The sequence below is a fragment of the Sceloporus occidentalis genome, unplaced genomic scaffold (genome assembly GCF_023333645.1).
Source record: "Sceloporus occidentalis isolate IW3139 unplaced genomic scaffold, rSceOcc1.0.p SCAF_29, whole genome shotgun sequence".
Lineage (NCBI taxonomy): Eukaryota > Metazoa > Chordata > Lepidosauria > Squamata > Phrynosomatidae > Sceloporus > Sceloporus occidentalis.
Window position 1 is genome coordinate 9,053,842 of NW_028317009.1, and position 21,949 is coordinate 9,075,790.

At 41.2% G+C, this 21,949-nt stretch overlaps 1 protein-coding gene across 1 annotated transcript; it reads left to right on the forward strand.

Moving 5' to 3' along the window:
• The first annotated feature begins 6,338 nt into the window (after window positions 1-6,338).
• LOC149299291 (asc-type amino acid transporter 1-like) lies at window positions 6,339-21,936 on the forward strand. The gene is made up of 11 exons (XM_089486321.1): window positions 6,339-6,492; window positions 13,930-14,134; window positions 15,002-15,153; window positions 15,968-16,093; window positions 16,731-16,884; window positions 17,540-17,663; window positions 17,785-17,888; window positions 18,747-18,843; window positions 20,028-20,177; window positions 21,230-21,407; window positions 21,809-21,936. The coding sequence occupies exons 1-11, from the start codon at window positions 6,339-6,341 to the stop codon at window positions 21,934-21,936; spliced, it is 1,572 nt and encodes a 523-aa protein (XP_089342447.1).
• The last annotated feature ends 13 nt before the right edge of the window (window positions 21,937-21,949 follow it).

Here is a 21,949-nt window from a genome sequence, read left to right on the forward strand (position 1 = left end):
TGTATATAAGTATATAGTATATATATGTATATAAGTGTGTGTATATAAGCATATAGTATATATATGTGTGTGTGTATATATATATATATATGTATATAAGTGTGTGTATATAAGTATATATATAAGTGTGTGATATGAAACGAGAGGCATTTGTTTCGGGATAAATCTTGCGGAAGGTTAAAGCCCGGCTACTGACTTTTACAATATAAACACTTGAATGCGTCAGAGTAAGGGGTTACACATTGAAGAAGAAAAGCTATTATTACCAAGAAAATAGGCAAGAATTCTCACCATTAGCTTTGAAAGCGCATTTCTATCTCTATTCATAACATTACCCCATTTACAAGGTTTCTGCGACGCGTGATACAGTGCCTTGCAGATCTAGAACAGTTCTAGAGTAGGGGTTGGCTAACAGCTGCACTTGCTTCATTAATGTCATTAGCGACCATACAACGTGACGAGCAATCGCTGTCCAGGGGTTCGTTAGCCATCGCGACTATACTTACGGCGCTTTGGCGACAAATGAGAGACTAAAGCCTTTAGTTTGCGATGCATTTTATTCATCACGTTACGCCTCGCGGTGAAAGGTCGGGTCCGCGTGTTTAGACGAAGCAGAGAAAACGTATGATTCTCCTCAAAAAGGACACTCCGGCCGCGGCATCAGAGTACTTCTTCTGCAGCTGGACGGAGCAGCTCTTGTGCTTGATCGCCAGTTCTCTTGGATTCGGTATAGCCGCCAAAACACTCTTGACGGTTTTTGTTTCGTCTCGTTGCGCCTCCATTATCACTGCGATGATCTCTTTGAGGTTTTCGAAGGCCTGGATGGCGTTATGATTCCGATATTTGGAATCTCTCTCCAGCGCCTTCATTAGGATGTCCACCTCCCTGACGGAATCTACGACCAACTTGTGGTTTTTCGAGGCAATGGCCAACTGAGAATCTTCACAGGGGACTGAGCTTTTAAGAAATGGAAACCCAAAGAAGGAAACCCAGCTGCATGCTGCCAAGCATACGATGACGGCGGCCAACACAGCCTTTTGGAGGTTCATTTCCCACCGGCGTGACTCAGCAGAGGACTCATCAGGCGAGGGTCTAGCATTCCTTGCTCTCTTATATAATGTAGCGTTATCCAAGTCAAGCGTTGACGGGAAATGGACGCGCTTCTGTGTCGCCTGGGTATCCTCACAAACGGGAACGTGTTGGCGAATATGGTCAAGCCTGTTCATGGTGGCAACAGACTCTAGCTGTCCTAAAAATATATCGGTTTATGTGAAGCCGCTTCCACGCTGGGTCTTGCTCATGCCGTATTTTTCCATCACCCAACACTGGGGACCCAAAGGAGTGTTCACGGGCAGCTCCTCACAGCTTTTTGCTCCTGTTTTCATTGTAAAAACAAACAAACCGTAATATAAACCTTGTTGGCTATGGTATTGCTATCGCTCTTAAGTGCTGTGTTTAGCAAATAAACTATAATTGGGGGGGGGGGGGGTCAAGTATTTTAATCCAAACAACTATTTCATGAAAAGGATAGACGTGGCAGTAACAAGAAATGTCCAAAGGCATCACGCGGGGGGGGGGGGGGGAATGTTGCAAGTGCTCTACAATGACCGTCAACCTATAATATTTTATTACACCCATAAAGTAGCGCTAGTATCCTCCGAGACATAGAGAGCATGGACGGTGGCATGTTTAAAGGGCGATGCCGCGCCATCCATTCTACTCTAAGTGTTTTGGTTGAAGACTTAATTGGAGCCATTTTTCCCCGTGATGGTGTAGGTTAGACAAGCGAGATGGTTACTTTGCATCTGAAGACTTATACATGCTGTCATTTCGGCATTCGTGTGCACAGATCATCGCTCGCTATTGGCAATAATTGTGTGGGTTTTTTTCTATATAATAGATATCATTTCAGACATTTACTAGAACAGAGGCTATTTTTCTGCAGTTGACAATTTGCTGCGTGTCTTTCGGTGAGAAAAGTGCGTGATAGTTTTTTTTGTGTCTTTTCACATTGCAATGGATCAGATTAGTGATTTATTGCTACTACTGCTTTCTAAAAATTATATATATATATATATATATAAAAATAGGAGGACCAAACTGGTGGTTGCAGCCAGGACACCACGCAGAAGCATTATACGCATAGCAGTATCTGTCACCATCACACAAAAAGGGGGTCACCAGCGTAGAATAGTGACTTTGGAGCAACCGATTTGCCTGCAAGTGGTAATGAGTAGATATACCAAGCCAGGCATGTTTTCTATATGATGATATTGTAGTAGCCTTATAGCTGCAACCTGGCATTGTGCACTAGGGAGGGCTCTGACAACAATCCCGGATCATTTAATTTCTTTAATGGGGAAAAAAGGGGCAACTGTCCATCACCATGGGGAAAAAAATCACATGTTATTGCTACAGATATCGGATCAAAGCTTCTATTACAGCCATCTAATCCAAGAGCAGCAGTGTCCTGGCTCAGAGTAATGGGAGTCAGCTCCAAAGACTATACATTGAAGGCTAGCATCATAGACTTATCTAGCAAGACTCTAGCACATCTATATTAAAGTGTTATAATAAGAAGAAACATCTATGCAGAGAACATGTTATTTTGCTTATTATTTTTGTTAACCCATTCCCTGCTCAACTTGCTCTCAAACCATAAACCAAAGATTGTTTGCAGCAACACTGTGTTGAGGAGTGACCATGCAAATTGCACAAACTGTGTTTTAAGAGCCATGTCCTCCATTCAGCCTGCATTAAGTGCACATTACTTATTTCCCACTTCAGACTGACAGAAACCAAAAGTCTGCCACAATATTGGGTGAAATTACCCTCGAAAGCTTGATTGGTTATTGACCCGGATCAGTCTGAGATATGACTAGTGAAATAATAAAAAATTACTCTTTCCTTGCAGTGAATCGTGGTGAAGTAGTGCCCTCTAGTGGAAATCTGAAGAAGGTCAGGAAGAAAACAAACGTAAAACTATAAATTGTAACATTATTTCCAGGCTACTGCGTCAATCAAAAAGTACATTTGAAAACAAGAAAAGCAGGACTCCAGTGCAAAATGTCAACAAAAACCCTAAACAAATAATCCATGTTATTCCCTATTACAAAGGGTAAAGGCAAACCGCTCGCAGAGAGGGAGGTAGAGATTACTCCCCCGACGTAACAAAGTTCTTATTCATAGCATTTCACGGACTGGTATGTTCCCAGGGCTTTGCCTCGGCCAAAGCACTAGTAAGAATATGTATTTGATCTCCTCACCCCAGACACTGTGTGAGCCGCTCAGATGCCATCCAACGCGAAGGCCACCAACGGTCAGTTTGAGTTTCCAACTGTTGCTGGAGTTCTGTTGGTTTAAAGTAACCGACTCACCCCTGTAGCTCTAAAGCGGGCGGTTGAAGGCAAGATGGCCATCTCTACAAATATAATAAACATATCTAGAAGTAGCGCACAGCTTGCCCAACCATCCACGACCCTGGTGGAACAAGGCATGTTTTGCATGAAATGGCCACATGAGTGTGGACCTACATTCATTATGTATATTTGGAGTTGACATGCGGTCCCTCAGAAGGTTGAATTAAGGTTATGAGCAGCACCTTCTCCCTGTCGTCATTATTTTTAATCCTGATGTGGCGGTTTGGCTAGCTTGGATAGCAGTATTGATACTGATAGGAGATATCCACCATGCTTCCCTTATGTTCATAAAGCATCAGCAATGTTTTATTATATTGAGTATTCAAAGCAATACTTGACGTAAAAATATTTCAAATATTGTACCCACAAACCCAGTACAGATCACTAGTCAGCCCCCCCCAAATCTATCGCGGTTTCACTTGGGATATTCTCTCCTATTTAAGGTAGCAGAGACTTTTTGGTGCCATCGCATTCGCAGATTTCCGGTTGTCCCAGCCAGAAAGAAAGGACAAGAAATAAAACCCGGACACAGCCTCGTAATTCATGTCCATAAACAAGCTCGAAGAAAGCAGAAACAGACAATTCCTCTCCTCTTCCTTCTTCTGCTGCCTCACCCAATGAACGCAAAGTTAAAAGAGACAGAAAACTTCCGCTAACTTCCAGCAAAGTTTGGATCGATACTTTTTTTATTTTTGTGGGTTCTTTTAAGCAAACCTTTTGACTATATCCCCGCCGAACACATTTTTGGGGGATTGCGAATGTTCTTTGAAGCTGGAGACAGCTTAAAAATATGCCTCTTTGGTGGAATGTTTCAACTCATTGAGGAAAGTTTAGTAAAACAGACTTCAGAAGCTAACGGCACAAGCTTCACTTCATCCTGTGTTCAGTTGCTATGCAGCGCTTGCTCATCCGTAAGGAACGTTGCCTTTTTTTCTGCCCTCCGCCCCGTTACACCATTCAAGTTGCTCCAATATTTTTCAGAACCTCCGTCCCGGAATGACGCCCTCATTTTTGTTCGGGGGATTCTGTCCTCATTGCAGGCACACAGGGTTGCCTTATCACACACACAAAGCAATTACGGTGGCAAATGAAGAAGACTGAGGTTTTCTTCTGGCCTTACGTATTTTTGGTTAAAGCTCGTGTGCTTATCATCAAAATCTACGCTAAATTCTTACATTTTAAATAAAATTCTGACATTCCAAGGTGTGATCCTGGATGTTATTACATTTTTTTTCAAATCTGTTACAGAGTTTCTCTTTCTTCATTAAACTGTAACCATAGCTTATAAACGTGGCTTACAATAACACTTTCAGATCTACCTAATAGTAGTAGATGAGCTATGAGAAAGGTGAAAATATATGAAATGCCGAAAACATGAAGTGATTCTAGTGTCAGAACAGTAACACTTTACTTAACACTCTGGCTCATCAAGAGTTAAATGATAATGAGCTATCTCCGTAAAGAGACTGGGGGCCTCTAAGTGGATATCTGATGAGTACAATGGGGGATTCAATAAGCCAGGGTTGACCCAATAGTTTATTTCCAGGGCTTTTTCCCCAACGCAGGGGATAAGAATGCATCACCTGGTGGCGAGCTCTATCATATAACTTTAATGCAAACATTTTGTTGAGCTGATTCACAGGACATGAAAGTTATGAACAAAGCCAGATATGACATCATTACATGATCGCCATTTAGATCTTTTAAACCGTGATTTAATTGTGAAAAGCCAGAAAAAAAAAGAGAATCTATTAAGCTTTTTTTACGCTCGGCCGCCTTCCCTGGGTAAATAGTATTAGTTGGGTTAACACAGATTTCTCTACACAGAGGTGCCCAAGAAAGAACGTTAGGATACACCGTTTCCTTTAAATTAGGTTTGAAGGATATCCCTAAAATGATTTGCGCATTCAGACCCAGCGCATCCTCCACCAGGAGCACATATACGTGTTACTTACGCTATAATGAGGTCACAGCTAGAGTTCTATTTACTTACCTTTGCCCATCTCTCGCCAGAAATGCCAATATTGCCCTTTGGCCACCTGCCTGCCACCTGTTGAAATTGTTTGTAACGGAACAGGAATATACCTGCAGCTAAAATTACTACACGGCATCCAACAAATCATTTCCGTAAGAGCCCATTTCTCCTCGCAACTATACGTTTCAAGCAATTTCCAACATTTAGCAATTTGCAGTTTTACATCAAATTACCAGCCAAAAAAAGTGTCACAACTTGAAATGTATGTTTTATGGAATAAATATACAATCAGAGTGCCGCAGAATCCCTGAAATACTTAAATAAAACCTAAAACCATCGCCGTGTAGTATACTGATCAAATAAAAGATAAATATGAACTATCTGTAATGCACTCACAAACGCCATGTGATAAGGAAGCCTTTCAAAGAGCAGGTAGGGTCAGACATTCTTAGAAAAAAGTCTAATAAAACATATCAAACAAAAGTGCACACATAGTGTAGGATCATTTATATCTATGAAATAACCAACAGTTATCCGTGTGCGCTCTTTATAGCATACACAAGTCCTATTTAGACTTGTAGGCAACAGGAACTTAAAGGGTTAATGGGACTGCTGAGCTCGCCAGAGGTTACCGTGCTCTGCGGAGGGCTTTAATGATACGGAGTGGTACAGCAGAGTGTGCTGTGCCTTTAAGAGTCCGTGTAAAGGAACACTCCTCCCGCATCTTATTATGGAACGTGAGCGGTGATTGTGAAAAGCAGCGTGTAAAGTGTGCTGTGTGCGTGCGCGTGTGTGTCAGTCCGGGCTGCCCGTGCTCCAGCAGGTGCTCTAAGAACAAATTAGCCCTCCGTCCCACATACCTGGTACACAGACGGTCAAGGAAGCCAAACTGAAGCATTCAACAGGCTGGCAGGAGACTAACGTGGCCACAAGGATTCAGGGAAATGGCAGGAGAAATTCAGCTCCCGAAGTCCAGCACGAACAGTCCGGCACCCACGCATCACCAGCCCAATGCCACAGGCAGCCCCGACGGCACCACGGAGAAGGTGACTCTAAAAAAGGAAATAGGACTCGTCAGTGCATGCGCCATCATTATAGGTAAGGAGGAATGAACACGTATGATGGAAAACTACATGACAATATGACAACCAGCCAGTGGTTACAGAACGTAGTGGTTATTAGCGAGGATTTGAAGATTGGCAAAGTCAGCTGACAGGGATTCCGGAGCAAGGTGTATAGATCAAACGCGCTCCATGACCTCTCACACTGTTCCGTCAGACAGGAATTACTGTAACAATTATTGTGTATCGGCTACGTAACAAAAACATTAATGTAACATTGCATTAAAGGTAACATTTAGCTAGAGGAAAGAAAGAAAGCAGATTCACCCAGCTCAGCACAACCGATTTCTACAACACAATAGTCTGTTTAGAAAGAAGACACAATCGCTGAGTTCGAACAAAACGAATGTAGCAACAGAGAACTTAATATAGCAGAAGACCTTGACCAATGACAGAAGATGTTTTATACTTTAATTATTAGCAGATAATTAAATGGCTGTTTGATAGTTGAAGGGTTGTTTAGATCATTTGCAAAATTGTAAGGAGTCGTGAGAGTCTGGACATTGTCTGTGCTTTGACTGTTACATTATGTCGATTAATAAATGGAATAGAAGCCATAACAGCTGCTGTAAAGAGTTAATAGAACTTGTTCCTAAAGTACCAGTTTTGGCAAGTATCTTTCCATGACTCCTGCGCTCATTTAGGCAAAGATATTCAGTCTAAAAACGGAAAAAGTGATGGGATTATTGAAAAGGACGTGGCGTTTCATGGCAGATGAGGCCAATCAGGGTCACGTTAGGCTGAAAACGCTTTGCTTTGAGGGACAGGCTGGCAAAAGAAGCAAGATGTCATATGTATGGCTTCTCCAACCTTTCTAGAGATCCACGTATGTTAAAAGTACAAATCTGCTAAGCACATGGGTTGCCAACGGTGACCCGCACACATCATTACAGTATTCAGAAAGTGGCTAACTTTTATTGCTTTTATTTTTGGAAAATCATCCCTGAAAGTTTGTTGATATCACCCAGTTCCAGAACCAGGGGAGTGTGCGAGCAACTTAATGCTAGGGATCCATCTAATATTCGGATCAGGCAGCTTCATCTATGTGAAACTTTCAATCTTTGGATATGGATTAGCGTAGGGGCGTGCAACATTCTGCCTGCCGGCCCACCGGACGTCTAGGTGCAGCCTGCATGAGATCTGCAGCGGTAACCGCACTTCCAACTAGAGCCGTGCCTAGGCGGGCACACCCCGTGGCCCTCACCCAGACTCTATGACTAGGAGAGGCGCATTGGGCAGGGAGTGCAGCGCAAGGGGTGAAGTCTGTGCTGGCTGAGTCTCCCTACCTTCTATGTTGACCGCTTTCGCGTTCTTGTCTTTTTTACGCCTCTTCTTGTTCTTCTGTCTACTTTATTGGTCCGTTTCTCCCCTCGTCCTCTTTTTCCGCCCGCATCTCCGTGAACTAGGCCTCCCAGAGCTCCCCATTAGAGGAACAGCTGCTCCGGGAGGCCTGGTACACTGAGAAGAGAGACGAAGACAAACAGGAGTTGCGGGAAAGGAGACAGGTACATGGTAGCGGTTGGTGGAGAAGTTAGGGAGACATTGAGGGAGAGATTTAAAGTGTGTGAAAGGGTGTGAGAGTAAGAATGAGAGAGAGTGTCTGAGAGTGTGCATGAGAAAATGTGAGTGTGAGAGAGTGTAAGAGTGAGAGTGTAAGAGAGAGTATAAGAGAGAGTGAGTCAGTGACAAATCAAAAATGATGATAATGGGAGATGGGAGTTATACTGTAGCACAATCAATGTGTGGCTGCGTATATAGTGATGGGAGTCATGCTGTCCCACTGTCTGTGTCCTGCTCGCTATAGAATGATAGGAGTCAATCTGTATATTTTCTCTCAATGATAAATGAGTGCAGCCCACATGTACATACATTTCTGAAGAAGTGAACTTGTACACCCCTGGATTAGCGCATGTCATAATATTGCCCAATCTCTTAAAAACTCCCAAACTAAAGCTTTTTAAGAAAATCGAAGCCTAACAATATGTATAGCCCAATGTGAAAAAACACATCCATAGCCATTGTTATTTACTTTAAAAGTATTTTATGGGGGTGCTGGGGTGGGGGGGGGGCTTGCCCTATTAAGAGATCTCCTGAAATTTTTGTTTTATGGATAAAGTCAAGGCATGGAAACTTTAACATCTATATTCATTAATGTAACAAAATGGTTCCTTTGTGTTGGCAGTCATTTTCTTGGAATAAAAGGAGGAAACAGGACAAAGAGAATGAAAAAAACAGGAATAATGCCCTGTTTGAAAAAGTCTGAAGCCTTGCTCTCCCAGGTCAGGTTAATTACCTGTAAATGAATGGGAGATGACTGAATACTGAATGGGCTCTTGGTGTGAGATCTTGTTGTTTTATCAGGCTCGTTAGAAAGTCTCTGAGCCCACCGCTGGTAGTGATCAGGTACCTGCCCCTTTATTCTTCACCGGAATACTAATGCCTGCAGAATAATTGGCGGATGTACGTTTGGACACCACGTCCCGAAACGCATTCTTTTAAAGCATCCCATAAATCTGAGGCTTGTAGCTTGGCTGGGAGTCAGGGAGCCTCCTTACTCTGCTAGGATCCTAGCTATTCTGGGCTACAATGCCTTAAGATTTCTTTAGGTTCGACACAGCAGGTTGGAGGGGTGGCAGAAGATCCAGGAACAAGCCATATCACAAAGACTGGTCATGGAACATGATATTAAAACAGAAGGTTGGATATAATTGACCTAAAGATCTTGACAGCAGGGATTCTGAGGGCTGAAGCTGAGAGTCTCCTGGTGCAGACTGACGCCCTGGCTCCTTTCAGGGACAGCCTGACGAACATCAATGTCCTTCCTGTGTGCTCCTAAGCTTATGTCTGACTTTAATGACCCTTAAAATCGGGTAGCCTTCTATCTATTCTTTTAGACAATGAGTGCTGGATATAAAAAAGGAAGCCTGGTAGCATTAATAACCCCACCAGTCTTAATATAAAAAAACACTGAAACTCGTGGTTGTCTGCATATTCCAGTAAAGAATTCAAGGGTTTCTGTCCCAGAGAGATTCAGGTCATAGCCTATGGGCATATAATACTTAACAACTAAAAAGTGGGGGTCACCTCCGGCGCCCAAACTGTGTACCACATTATATAACTATACATACTCCTTCAGACTCTGCTCATTCATACATATATCATACAGCAGAAGTATCAGAGGTAAAAAGATGAACAAAAAGATCAAAATGTTGCTCCATTCCCAATTGAAAGACCGGGAGTTGAGTAAAAAAAAGTGTTATTCCTGTATTTAACGAGAAAAAAAAATTCCACAACACTGAATTATTAATACCCCTGCACTGAGTCACCAGCATGAAGATTACAAGCACAGCACATACTTCTACATTACTAATAAGGCTATACTAAACAGAAAGCATGGCTGAAAAGCAAGCAGATCTGTATGAATAACCTTGTGCAGAAGGCACATGTTGCCCCAAAAATTGTGCGTTTTTAATTATCCCACGCATGTTATTAATAATTATGCACATAAAATGCAGTAAAATCACATTTAGCACATAACCCGATTGTGTGGGCCATTCCAAGACATCACAAAGGCCACCAACATGATGCATGAGCTATGCCTCTACCTACCCCCCCAAAAAGAGATACTGCTCTGAAAGACAATATAATAACCCAATTTAAATTGTGAATTAATAATAATAATTAAGTCATGCTGTGATATTGACCCCCCCCCCCCATTGCAGTTGACAGCCACTTGGTTTCTTTTCAACAAGTGTATAATATTCCTTATAAACATGCGCCGGGACCAAGGAAAAGTTCAATGGAATAATTGGATCTTCACTGCACCCATTTAGCATCATTAAAGATCAACTTACAGTTTGTAATAAAAATTCCAATTACTGAATACAGGGGGGGGGGGGTTAAATGTCCTTAGCCGGCTTCAATCCTAACGACTGCCAATAAAAAAATTTGTGATCATGCTGTGTGACAAAAAAAGATGCATGGGGTACAGCTTTACAAAGTCAAACGGAACTCATTTTTCATTACAGATGGGTAATTATTTTAATTTACTTTGAGCAATCTTGATACAGAACACCGGATACAGGTATAGTGCTCTGCAGTTAATTAGAATGTTAATTATACACTAAGGTGGCAATTGCCCTTATTGATACCTTGGACAACCTGCTATGATTGCTTATAATATAGTTATGGATTTTCCACGTTACATGGAGTGAAATGTATGTTTATGTTTATACATAAACATCAATAAATATTATGTTTTCAATGTAAATTATGACTATGATCTTGCCAGCGCTGTCTGCCGATGCCCAAGAACCGCTAATCCGATTCACCCTGGAGTGGTCCTGTATTTGACTCTTGAACGTTTGTCTGGCCATCTTCTGCCTAGAGATTATGTACCTTGTTTTCCTGATCTGTGTGCTGTACCTGGCCTTTCTGACTACCTGTTCGGTGTACCAACCTTGGCTTAACTGACTACCTGCTTTGTGTACTGAACACTGCTTGGCTGACTATCCATTCTGTGTTCTACCTGGCATCCGGCATTACCTGCCCCAGGCTTCCACCTGCAGCATTACCGATACAGGTATCCGGCTATTCATACAGCTACCTACTGCCTACTATAGCTGCCACTACCTGAGCCTCAACGCTGTTGGGATCATCTATGTCCCTGTCTTCGTATTTTCAGGCCCAATCCCTTTCTAGGTGTTTCACTGCAAAGAACATCTGCGGTGTGCGCTCCCGGGTGACGGCAGTCGCGACACCTATTTACTGCAAGAAGAATGCGAATGAATGAGGTTTACTGACGCTGAACAATTGTCTTTATGCACAGTTATAATCTAATGTAGGACAAAGGTCATGCTGAAATTAAGCTAATCTGTCAAAGCAATTCTGAATACCTTCTGTAGCTAAATACCCCCAATTTATTGTTAATGCTAGCGAAAGTTGAAAAGAGCTGAGATGTATTCATATGAGGGGAATTGTGCGTGTTCAGTGGCGTTCTTTTGGAACAGTTAATTCTTAGAGGGAACACAAAGGGCTAAAATTAATTAATGCTCATAGGAAGGCAATTTTAAGTAATGTGGATGCCAGGCGGATCATTCGGTTTGCTGTTAGACAAGAGCTGCCCAGTATGTCTAATAGAGCTAAAATAACCAAATTCAGCTGCAGTATTCTAAAACCCAATTGGGTCATTATTGATAAGATTCACCGACAAGCTCAACAAGTTCCCTGGCACCTAAACTCGGGTCTAATGACAGGGTCCAATCGTTATGGAGCTGAGCTTGAGACCCACATCTCAGTTCTAAGTCTGTATCCCCATAAGGATTCAGATTAGAACAACCACGAAGTGCTGTGTCACGGGGCACTCGACAGATAAAACTGTTGAATAAACTCTACTGCACAATACAAGGATTTGGACAGATTCTAGTTAAAATTACAGCTGATACTAAAAGCGGATAATATACATAATAGGCATTAGACACAGTATAACGTCCTGATGCGACATTATGGAACATTGCTCTGGATCTGTGGAAAATGGGTGATGGGAACACCTATTCAGTAAACTTGCAAAGTTCTGCATTATATAATCCTCTTATTAGTTCTTAGCTCGGGAAAAGCTGCTCGGAATGCTGGATTTATGACCCACAATGATTGTTCATGTTGTTACTTGCTAAGAATTTTAATGTACGTTTCCATTTTAAAAAAAAAAAAAGAAAAAAAAACTTCCAAGGAGAGGTCAGACTTTACTGATGAAGCCCTTTCTGCGGTAATTTGTAGCACCTACCAAGTCATTTGAGGAATCACAGCGCACGCTTGGCTTAATCTTAAGGAAGTGCTGATCTCAAATATATTTCCAGCATTGTTAAAGGTTTACAGCGTAAGACTAGTAAGATTTAAACAATGAAAGGCTTTCAAAAGAAAAAAAAGATAGATATGTCAGCACAATTTTCATCCGAGTAAGAGTTGGGCTTAAAATGACTTGTTCTGGAATTACAATAAGTTTAATTTGTTGCACTCGTGACCTCGTCTTTGCTTGTTAGGTTAACGCTCTATTTTTTGTGCTCAAGGAAAAAAAAACATATGCCGAGAAGGGATACGACGAGGGATGTTTTCCTGTAGGAACACCGTCTGCTAATTAGTGGAATAAATTAAGGAATGTTTTAGAAATTTGTGGAATTCAGAAGTAATGATTTTGTGTATCAATGAATGGAGTTCCAACACCCCTGACATTGGCCCATATATATATATATATATATATATATATATATATATATATATATATATATATATATATATATATATATATATATATATATATATATATATATATATATATATATGCACAGTATATATATATATATATTTAGTTGTCGCCGTTGATGAATCCGCCTCTGATAAAAGGTCCCATCATGTCTCTCTGTTCTACTAAGTACTATTCCGGCACATTTTGTTAGACCCAAACTGCTTACCCTCCCACTCTTGCATTGTGCCTCAGTAGGAGTCACTAATTCCCTTAATTTACCCATACACTCTGCTGATTGCAAACTATGCACCCTTTCTGCCCCCCCCCACCTAAATAGTATCATACCCCTGGGGGCTCATGCAAATCACAATAGATATGTTACTTAGCAAAAAAAAAGTACACGAGCAGAGAAAGTGAATCTTTCGTCTTGGTTTGCGTTATTATTGTTATCGCTTTAAGGTTGTGTCCTTGCCCTGAAAGAGCTGCACTTCCGGGCATTAGAGGGTTAAACGTTGGTGACCGCACTCCGTGTTTTGGCTGCCTTAGTGGGAATGTCTGCCGGCAAATCTGAATGCCAAGCAGGGATAAAAGGACATCATTTCTCAGGGGTGGTTGCCTGGGGGAGAGGAAAGGATCTGAACGTGGCAGGAGTGTTTGACCTCATGCCACCGAGCTAAAAGACTTTTGCACGGGATGAGAAAGAGTTTCTGCTGAGTGAGAATAAGGTTTCCTTCAAGCAAGGGAGCTTGGAAAAGACACAACCCCGCTGCAAAAGAGAAATACCCTGACTCTGTTTAAAATCCGGCCCTTACGCTTTCAGCGGAATACATGTTGAGCCCACGTTTAAAGCTTCCTTCTAAATCTTTGCATGCAGCAAAGCAGAGCGTCTGCACCCATGCACTGTGTATTCTATTCTATTAGAAAACGTTGTTTTCCCAACAAAACAAAAAGAAAATAAATAAAAAAATGAAAGGCCCTGTCTACTCATCCAGTAATGGCAGATGCCTCGTTCTTGATCTGTTAGTTCTATATCGTGTATTTACCAGAAAGGGCAAATTTAGGTAGAATTTAGGTGTCGGACAACAATTTACATAGAAAATAACCCTCCAATAATTTGACTCGCAGTAAATATTCCTAAGTGTTTGTTTTTTTGTTCCCTTTGCTTTATTTCAGGTAATATTATAGGATCTGGTATTTTTATCTCCCCTAAAGGGGTCTTAGAACACAGTGGCTCGGTGGGACTGGCATTAATTATCTGGGTCCTCGGAGGAGGGATTTCGGCTCTAGGGTCCTTGTGTTACGCAGAGCTTGGAGTCACAATCCCAAAATCAGGAGGTGATTATTCATATGTCACTGAGATTTTTGGTGGGTTAACAGGGTAAGTATGAGAGCTCCGTGCCGTATAACTATGTTACACTCTAACAGATTTGTGAGCTTTTTTTGTTTCCTTTAGACCAATTTTTTATTTGACACACAAAAAAAGGAAGTCGTTGTCACTGTTCTAGTCCCTGTGATATTTCAAAACTGTGGTTTATTTAAGAGTGAAAACACAGCTCAATCATTTCAGTTGTTGCTGCTGGCAGATGACCTATTGAGATAATGCTTCAGAATTGTCACATATACATTTTATACATTAGAAGGCAGACTACCAGGAATGTAGGAAAACAGCGTGAATTCCGCACATAGCAGACATTCAAGGATTCACTGAAATTGGACATTTCACACTGTAAGGGCAGCCTACTGGCAACTGAGATATCTTCCTCGGAATATAGTATACAGCAGCTGCTTCCTTATCGTGTTAAGATCTGCCCTCCCCATTCCCCAGGTTTGCCCCTGCCTGTCATGCCTGTATGTGTTTAGATGGTTATGATAATCCTTAAAAAAAGAAACGGTACGCAGAGACGGGAGTCGCTATCCTTGGTCCTGGAGAGGAGGTACAACCACTGCTTAAAAACTAGTTGTGTAGCAGAACTGAGATATAAGGCATGGGCAATATTTTACTAAAACAACCAGTCCTGACCGCTAACTCTGCTGGGACTCCCAGCCCTGACCTTAAGCTTCTGTACTCCTTATATGACACCGAGTGATCCACCAGCGTTTGATTACGTGGCTGGTTAACAGAGTATATTCTTCAGATTGTATATCAATGTTAAATCAGATTTGGTTTGATAGATTACCTGTCGTAGTCATAACACTTATTATTCTTTAAGGTCTGATTAACTAGTCATGTTTCCTTTGGTTACAGGTTTTTGCTGCTCTGGAGTGCAGTTCTTATTATGTACCCGACGAGTCTGGCAGTCATCGCATTAACCTTCTCCAACTACGTCCTGCAGCCCGTGTTCCCGGAGTGCATCCCTCCTTACGACGCCACCAGAGCCCTGTCTATAGTCTGCTTGTGTAAGTCCTTCTAACCAAGAAGAGTCCCCGACACAAAGCATTTCTTAAAGTTTGGGAAGATTGCTATTACTGCTGGGTATTTAGGAAGGAGTAGCATATATTTCGCCTTCTACAAGGAAATGTTTAACTGTGTTTTGCTATCATCAGGTCTAGGACTGAGCCCAGCCATGTAAGGCCTGAATTGGGGTTCACGGCTTCCATTATCTCCCACCACACTGGGGCAGTAGAGAGCGCGTGTCTTTTTACACCTTTTCAGCGCAAGAGGAGTTGCTAAGACCTTCAGCCGAAATCATAAATCAAAAATAAAATAAAAAAGCCAAAAGGCATCTTAACATACACTACCATTCAAAAGTTTGGGGTCACTCAGAAATGTCTTTGCTTTCCACCGAAACGCTCATTAAAATAACATGAAATTGATCAGAAATCCAGCACAGACGGTGTTAATGATGTAACGTCTGATTCTTAATGGAATATCTCCATAGGCGTACAACACTCTTTATCGCTCCTGTGTTTCAATGGCATGTTGTGTACACTGATTCTAGCCTATGTTTAAAAGGCTTGTTAGAAAACCCTTTTGCAATTAGCGGTATATATTACAGCCAGAAATGTCCTTGTTTTCCATGTACACAGCTGAGTGACCCCAAACCTTTGAACAATAGAGTATGTGAACTACATTGTCTATTAGCGTCCGCTAGCTATAAATGGGTTATTTCGCTTTCCCTTCGCAAGGTGCTGAAATAACTTTTTCGTTGTATTTGTTTGAAATGATAGCCTTTTGCACTGTCTGGTCTCATGTGGTCTTTACTCCGTACAGTGTTACTGACGTGGGTGAACAGCACCAGCGTGCGGTGGGCCACGCGGATCCAGGATATTTTCACTGCCGGCAAGCTGCTAGCATTGGGACTTATTATAGTCTTGGGGTTCATGCAGATATTTAAAGGTACAGCATTACTGATTGAACCGATACTTTGACAATTGGTTTTGAGGTCTTTGTGACCTACAGACTCATCATCATGGCCTTTGAGAGGGAAAGACCGTCAGAGATGCCGTGGAATAATCTATACGTGTCAATCCATAGCTCTGCTGAGACCCTGTTTTGCGACAGTCTGAACAACGGCCAACCCCTGCCATAGGCTTTCAGAAAACACTTTTTAATTTGGCATTTGTTACTAGGAAATATAGATCGCGAGGAATAAATTACATTACATTTTTACGCACATACCATTTATCGGAACACAGTGGTATTGACTCACCTGTGTTCAAAGGAGTAGAAACATTAGATTATAGGAAACGTTACAAAGAGGGAACTGTATCGGTTAACAAACCCCAATGCTACAGTACACTTACAGCCAAAATGACAGAGTCTCATGATCACATGTGATTATATTATAATGCACCCCAGGCTACCATCAGCAAAGAGTTAAATAACCCTGGGCTGCATGCGCTAAGCACCCATAACGGCTGTAATAAAAGGTGCAGAAGCAAAGGTGGCGCACAGCATTCGTGATGCATTTATGCCTTATAGTGAATGAAAATGAACCACCGCAAGACTTAACAGACATGTTTTCCGTCCACAGGAAATTATGAAGCGCTCGTGCCTAGTAACGCATTTACATTCTGGATGACTCCTTCGGTGGGGCAGCTGGCATTGGCCTTTCTACAAGGTTCCTTTGCATTCAGCGGATGGAACTTTCTAAATTACGTCACAGAAGAACTGGTGGAACCCAGAAGGTAAGGGCTTTGCTACTACTTTTATTATTTGTATTATTAATATTATTACAACGAGCTCAGCATCCCCCACTTAGCAAAAATGCAGATTTAAAGGATTTTAATGTTTCTACCTTTGGCCTTTAAAACTCAGGTCAAAAAGAAAAGGTCCACATTCATAACAACGGTCTTTTAAGATATATATATATATATATATAACATTACGTAGTCACATGTTAACATCACAGGCAAGGAACGCCATAGATAAAAAGGGAAGGGGGGAAAAAACTTACCTGCGTGAAGCAAAACGCAAAAGCGTGATGTAGATATGCTGGATAATTCAGGTGAAATTTCCTCAATACCTTAATCTGTTAAACAAAAAAAGATTAACAAATTAGTTTAACTAATGACTCGATTACAATACAAGATTCCTACAGCTTTCTGTCTACTACTCCTCATAAACCTCTACCAAAAAAGTGGTGTCCAAATATCCATTAAAAAATAAAAAAAAACATTACATTCCGCCAAAAATTCCAAAACATAAATAGCATTCAGAATAAATTGAGTGATTTTCTGCCAATATATAAATAGAATAAATTGGGTCACGTCCGGCTCCGAGGCTTCATGTTTCACAGGACTGATATGGCTTATTTAACATCCAGTGCTTTCCCCCCCCCAGGAACCTACCTCGCGCCATATTCATCTCCATCCCCTTGGTGACATTTGTCTATACGTTTACCAACATAGCTTACTTCACCGCCATGACACCTCAGGAGCTGATGTCGTCCAACGCTGTGGCAGTTGTAAGTATAGTAGGGTCTTGCCGCTGGCGTCAGCACATGTGTGCGCTGTTTGGTTTTGCTTGTTTTTTTTACTTTATATGCGACTCCGTACATTCAGTCACTTTACCTTTTATCGCTTTAGACTTTTGGTGAAAAGCTACTGGGTTATTTTTCTTGGATCATGCCTGCATCAGTAGCGCTCTCCACATTCGGAGGGATAAACGGATACCTCTTTACCTCATCCAGGTTCGAGGAAGTATGGCTTAACACTCTAGTTTTAGCATCTAATCCTTAACACCTCTTCAACCTTTTCTAAAATCCTCTGCTAAAACTGAAGACTTATAATCTTGATGAAAAACTACTAATATACTAATATATACATTTCCAGTCAATAGACTTAGAATGCTAGGAAAAGCTTATCCGAATAGGTGTCTCGAAATACATTGCAAATATCCTGCCACGTCCAGACATCCCCTCTTAAGAAAGACGTTCCAGACGTTCAATGAATAGGAAGCAGACGATTCCTCCGGGAAGCCAGCTTTCTATAAGAAGCACCTTATACAGAGCTCTATGTAATGCGGCAGCACGCATATAACTTCGTTATATTCCTGCTTCGTCCATGAGTTTATCTTTTAATAAAGGAATTTGTCCTTTTTAGACCCATTGCTGGTTTAGTAATTACAAAAAATGGTATTAAATGAGGAGCCACCCCATCTAGGCACAGCGACCTCTTCTTTAATAAATATTACACCAGATCAACGCTTTTAAAGATGACTTATAGAAATACTTCATTTAAACCAGACCATTGCTACAGGTGTTCTATACATTTCATTTACAATACACCATATATGTATGTATGTGTACATATATATATATATATATATATATATATATATAATATGTGGTGCGGGTCTATGAAATAGTATGCAATAGTTACCAGTTCTTTCAGTGACTTGTCATCCGGATAGATATAGATATACATCCAGATAGATATTTAATATTCCTAACCCTTCATGCCTATAGGTTACACATGATTTATATATAAGAGCACCGATGCTTGCGATCACTGTCATATACTGTAATATAATATGGTTTCTATATCAGGTTATGCTTTTCTGGGGCCAGAGAAGGTCACCTGCCCAGCTTACTCGCCATGATCCACTTCAAATACTGCACACCTGTTCCAGCTCTGCTTGTCTGCGTGAGTTTATTTAATAAATCATAATAAAAACTGCACTTTTTCTAAACCCCTTGAATGACAGAGGGGTGGATAGCCGAGGGGCCTGCCACTTAAACGATAATCAGTTTTTTTTCCCATAGCTGAATTAAAATAAATAAATATATAATACCAAAAAAAAAGGGTTAAAAGTGAGCTTAACGCTTCAAAATACCTTTAAGGCATTTTATAGGAGAAATAATCAAAACAAAGGAAAAATAAATGATGGGCTAGATTTACAAAGCTCAAACCTAGCGCAAGGGTAGAAATGTGCAGCAGTTGCCATGGAAACAGATGGAACACTGCTGCTGATTGCACCACATGGAGCATTTCACCTCAGAATGACTCTTTAGAATGCATGCAACAAAATATAGGCTGAAAAATCACGTTTCCTGACGGAATTCAGGAGCTTTATATGTATATTAAGTACAGCTATGTATAAATAGGTTACATATTGTATATATTATTGTATATATCACACACAGAGACACTTATGTATAAACATATATATATGTTTATATGAAAATTCAACATGCATTATATATACATAGACCATATATATATATATATATATATATATATACATATATACAACATGCATTAGTAAACAGACATATATATATATATATATATATATATATATATATATATATATAGATGTTTGTACACATAACCTACATTAGTAAATATTTATGTGTAAATACAAATATAATACCCCCCGTGCAGTGTGTTTATAAACTGCCTTGTACTTTATTATTCTGAATGTAAACATTATTTATTGCATAATAATGACAAATCCGGGTAAACAGATACATTGAAAGCCTCACCTCCTCTGAGGTGTTTGCCGCCAGCTCAGGGGTGCAGTGAAGTCGTATTTTTTTTTTCAATAAACTTTATTGAACACATGTCTGCTGACACTCTTACCTGGCTGTTTTGCATATGAACACACACACACGCACACATAGCTGTGCTTGAACACAGGTGACTGATTCTAATTTTTTTTACCTGTGTTCAAGGTTACAATACAGGATATGCGATTTTTGCATAGACTAGATGGGCAGAATGCGTCTCACATTTCTATATATAGGGCAGTGTATTGTGTTGTTGTGTAGATGTGTAAATAAATATAACATTGTTATAACGCATTTCCCCCGGTTTGCTTATTCCAGTGTGGAGCTACTATAATCATCATGCTTGTCGGGGATACCTACACCCTGATCAATTACGTATCGTTCATTAACTACCTCTGCTACGGAGTAACAATTATGGGACTTATTGTTCTACGGTTCAAGAAGCCCAAAATGTTCCGGCCAATCAAGGTATAGTTTATGCATGTTGTTAGCTATATATATATATATATATACATGAATAACATGGAGAGCCAGTCCTCTATAGAACTAAATGTAAATAATGTCCCCGTTTTAATGGCTGCTTGCAGGGTTGGACCTCCTCTCCCACTTAATGAGAAAATGCATCAGTCAACTTCTAGAAAATCACCCCAAAATATGCCTCAGGATAGCCTAAAATTCCCCCATAAATTCCCTTCTGCACCTCTGTAGAGTCCAGGTTTGGAAATGCTGGTTCCGGGCCTTTCTCTATGGGGTTACCCGGCGCATTTCACAAACACAGGAAGGACGATAACAATTTGGACGAACACAATGGATGTAGGGAGCCCAGACCTTTACTTAGCCTCCTCTAGCCTCTGTCTATGGGTTAGGACCTGAATATAACAGCCTCCAATACCTCCCTATCTACATGGGTGCAACTCTGCAACACATATAATGGAATTTGCCCCATTGGTTATCATTACGACCCCTGGCAAGCCCCGTAGACTGCAGTGGCCTCTCAATTTGATTCTGGCCCAATGGCAAGTATAAAGCAAGGGCCACGTAAATTTCACAGTTACCCTGTGGGCAGGAGGTATGGAAACAGAATCTCTGAATGAGGTACATTGGGCTCTGAGTTTGGGGAAGACCCTTCTCTATACCAGCGTGACTGCGACCCCAGCGCACAAAGCAAGGTCCATAAAGACCTGGTTGGGTGAGTTTGGGGTGGAAGAACTTGACCGGCCGCACAGAGCCCCGACCCTAACCCCATCAAACACCTTTGGGATGAACCGGCGAGCCGGGCGTCTCGTCCAACATCGGCGCCTCACCTCACAAACGCTCTACTGGATGAATGGGTGAATATCGCACAGAATCACCCCAAAATCTTGTGGAAATCCTTCCCAGAAGAGTGGAAGCCGTTATAGCCGCAAAGGGGGGGAACGACTTCATATTAATGTCTGTGTATTTAGAATGTGATGTCATCAAAGTCGGTCGGATGTCCCAATACTTTTGTCCACGTGGATCACTTTCTGCTCTCGTTTCAGGTGAATCTGATCGTTCCGATCACCTATCTGGTATTCTGGGCATTTCTCCTGATCTTCAGTTTTTACTCCGAGCCGATGGTCTGTGGGATCGGACTAATTATTATTTTAACCGGCGTGCCCGTCTTTTTCCTGGGAGTTTACTGGAGGAAAAAACCACAGTGTATAGACAGATTTATTGGTAAGCTCCAATACCAAACACACATGCCGATACAACGTATCTATTAATTAAATGTTAAATGAAATGATGCTGCCGGATTATTTCTAGCTTAGGTATGACTTAAAAGTACTGCGTCTTAGTCTTATCCCACGCGTGTTTAAATTCCCCCATTGTATTAACCTCTACCACTTCTGCTGGGAGGCCGTTACACTTATCTACCACCCTCTTAGTAAAGTGAATGCTTCTGGGTGTTGTCAGAGTTAAAAGGACCAACAGACAGGGGTAACTCCTGACAATGATCAATAAAACCCATGAACCCAATTTATAACCAGGGCAAAGATATAGCGAAGCCATGTGACTTGTCGTTCGTCCACTTTTTTGGTATCGGTTAAAAATAACTTTTTTTCCCTTTTTTCCCCCAGAATCTGTGACTTACTGCGGACAGAAAGTGTGTTACGTTGTTTACCCTCAGCCGGCCACTCCGGACGAAGACTTGATTCCTTACGACGAGGAGTTTTGTGAAAATGAAAAGTCTCTTAAAGCCCAATGACCGATGCTGAAAG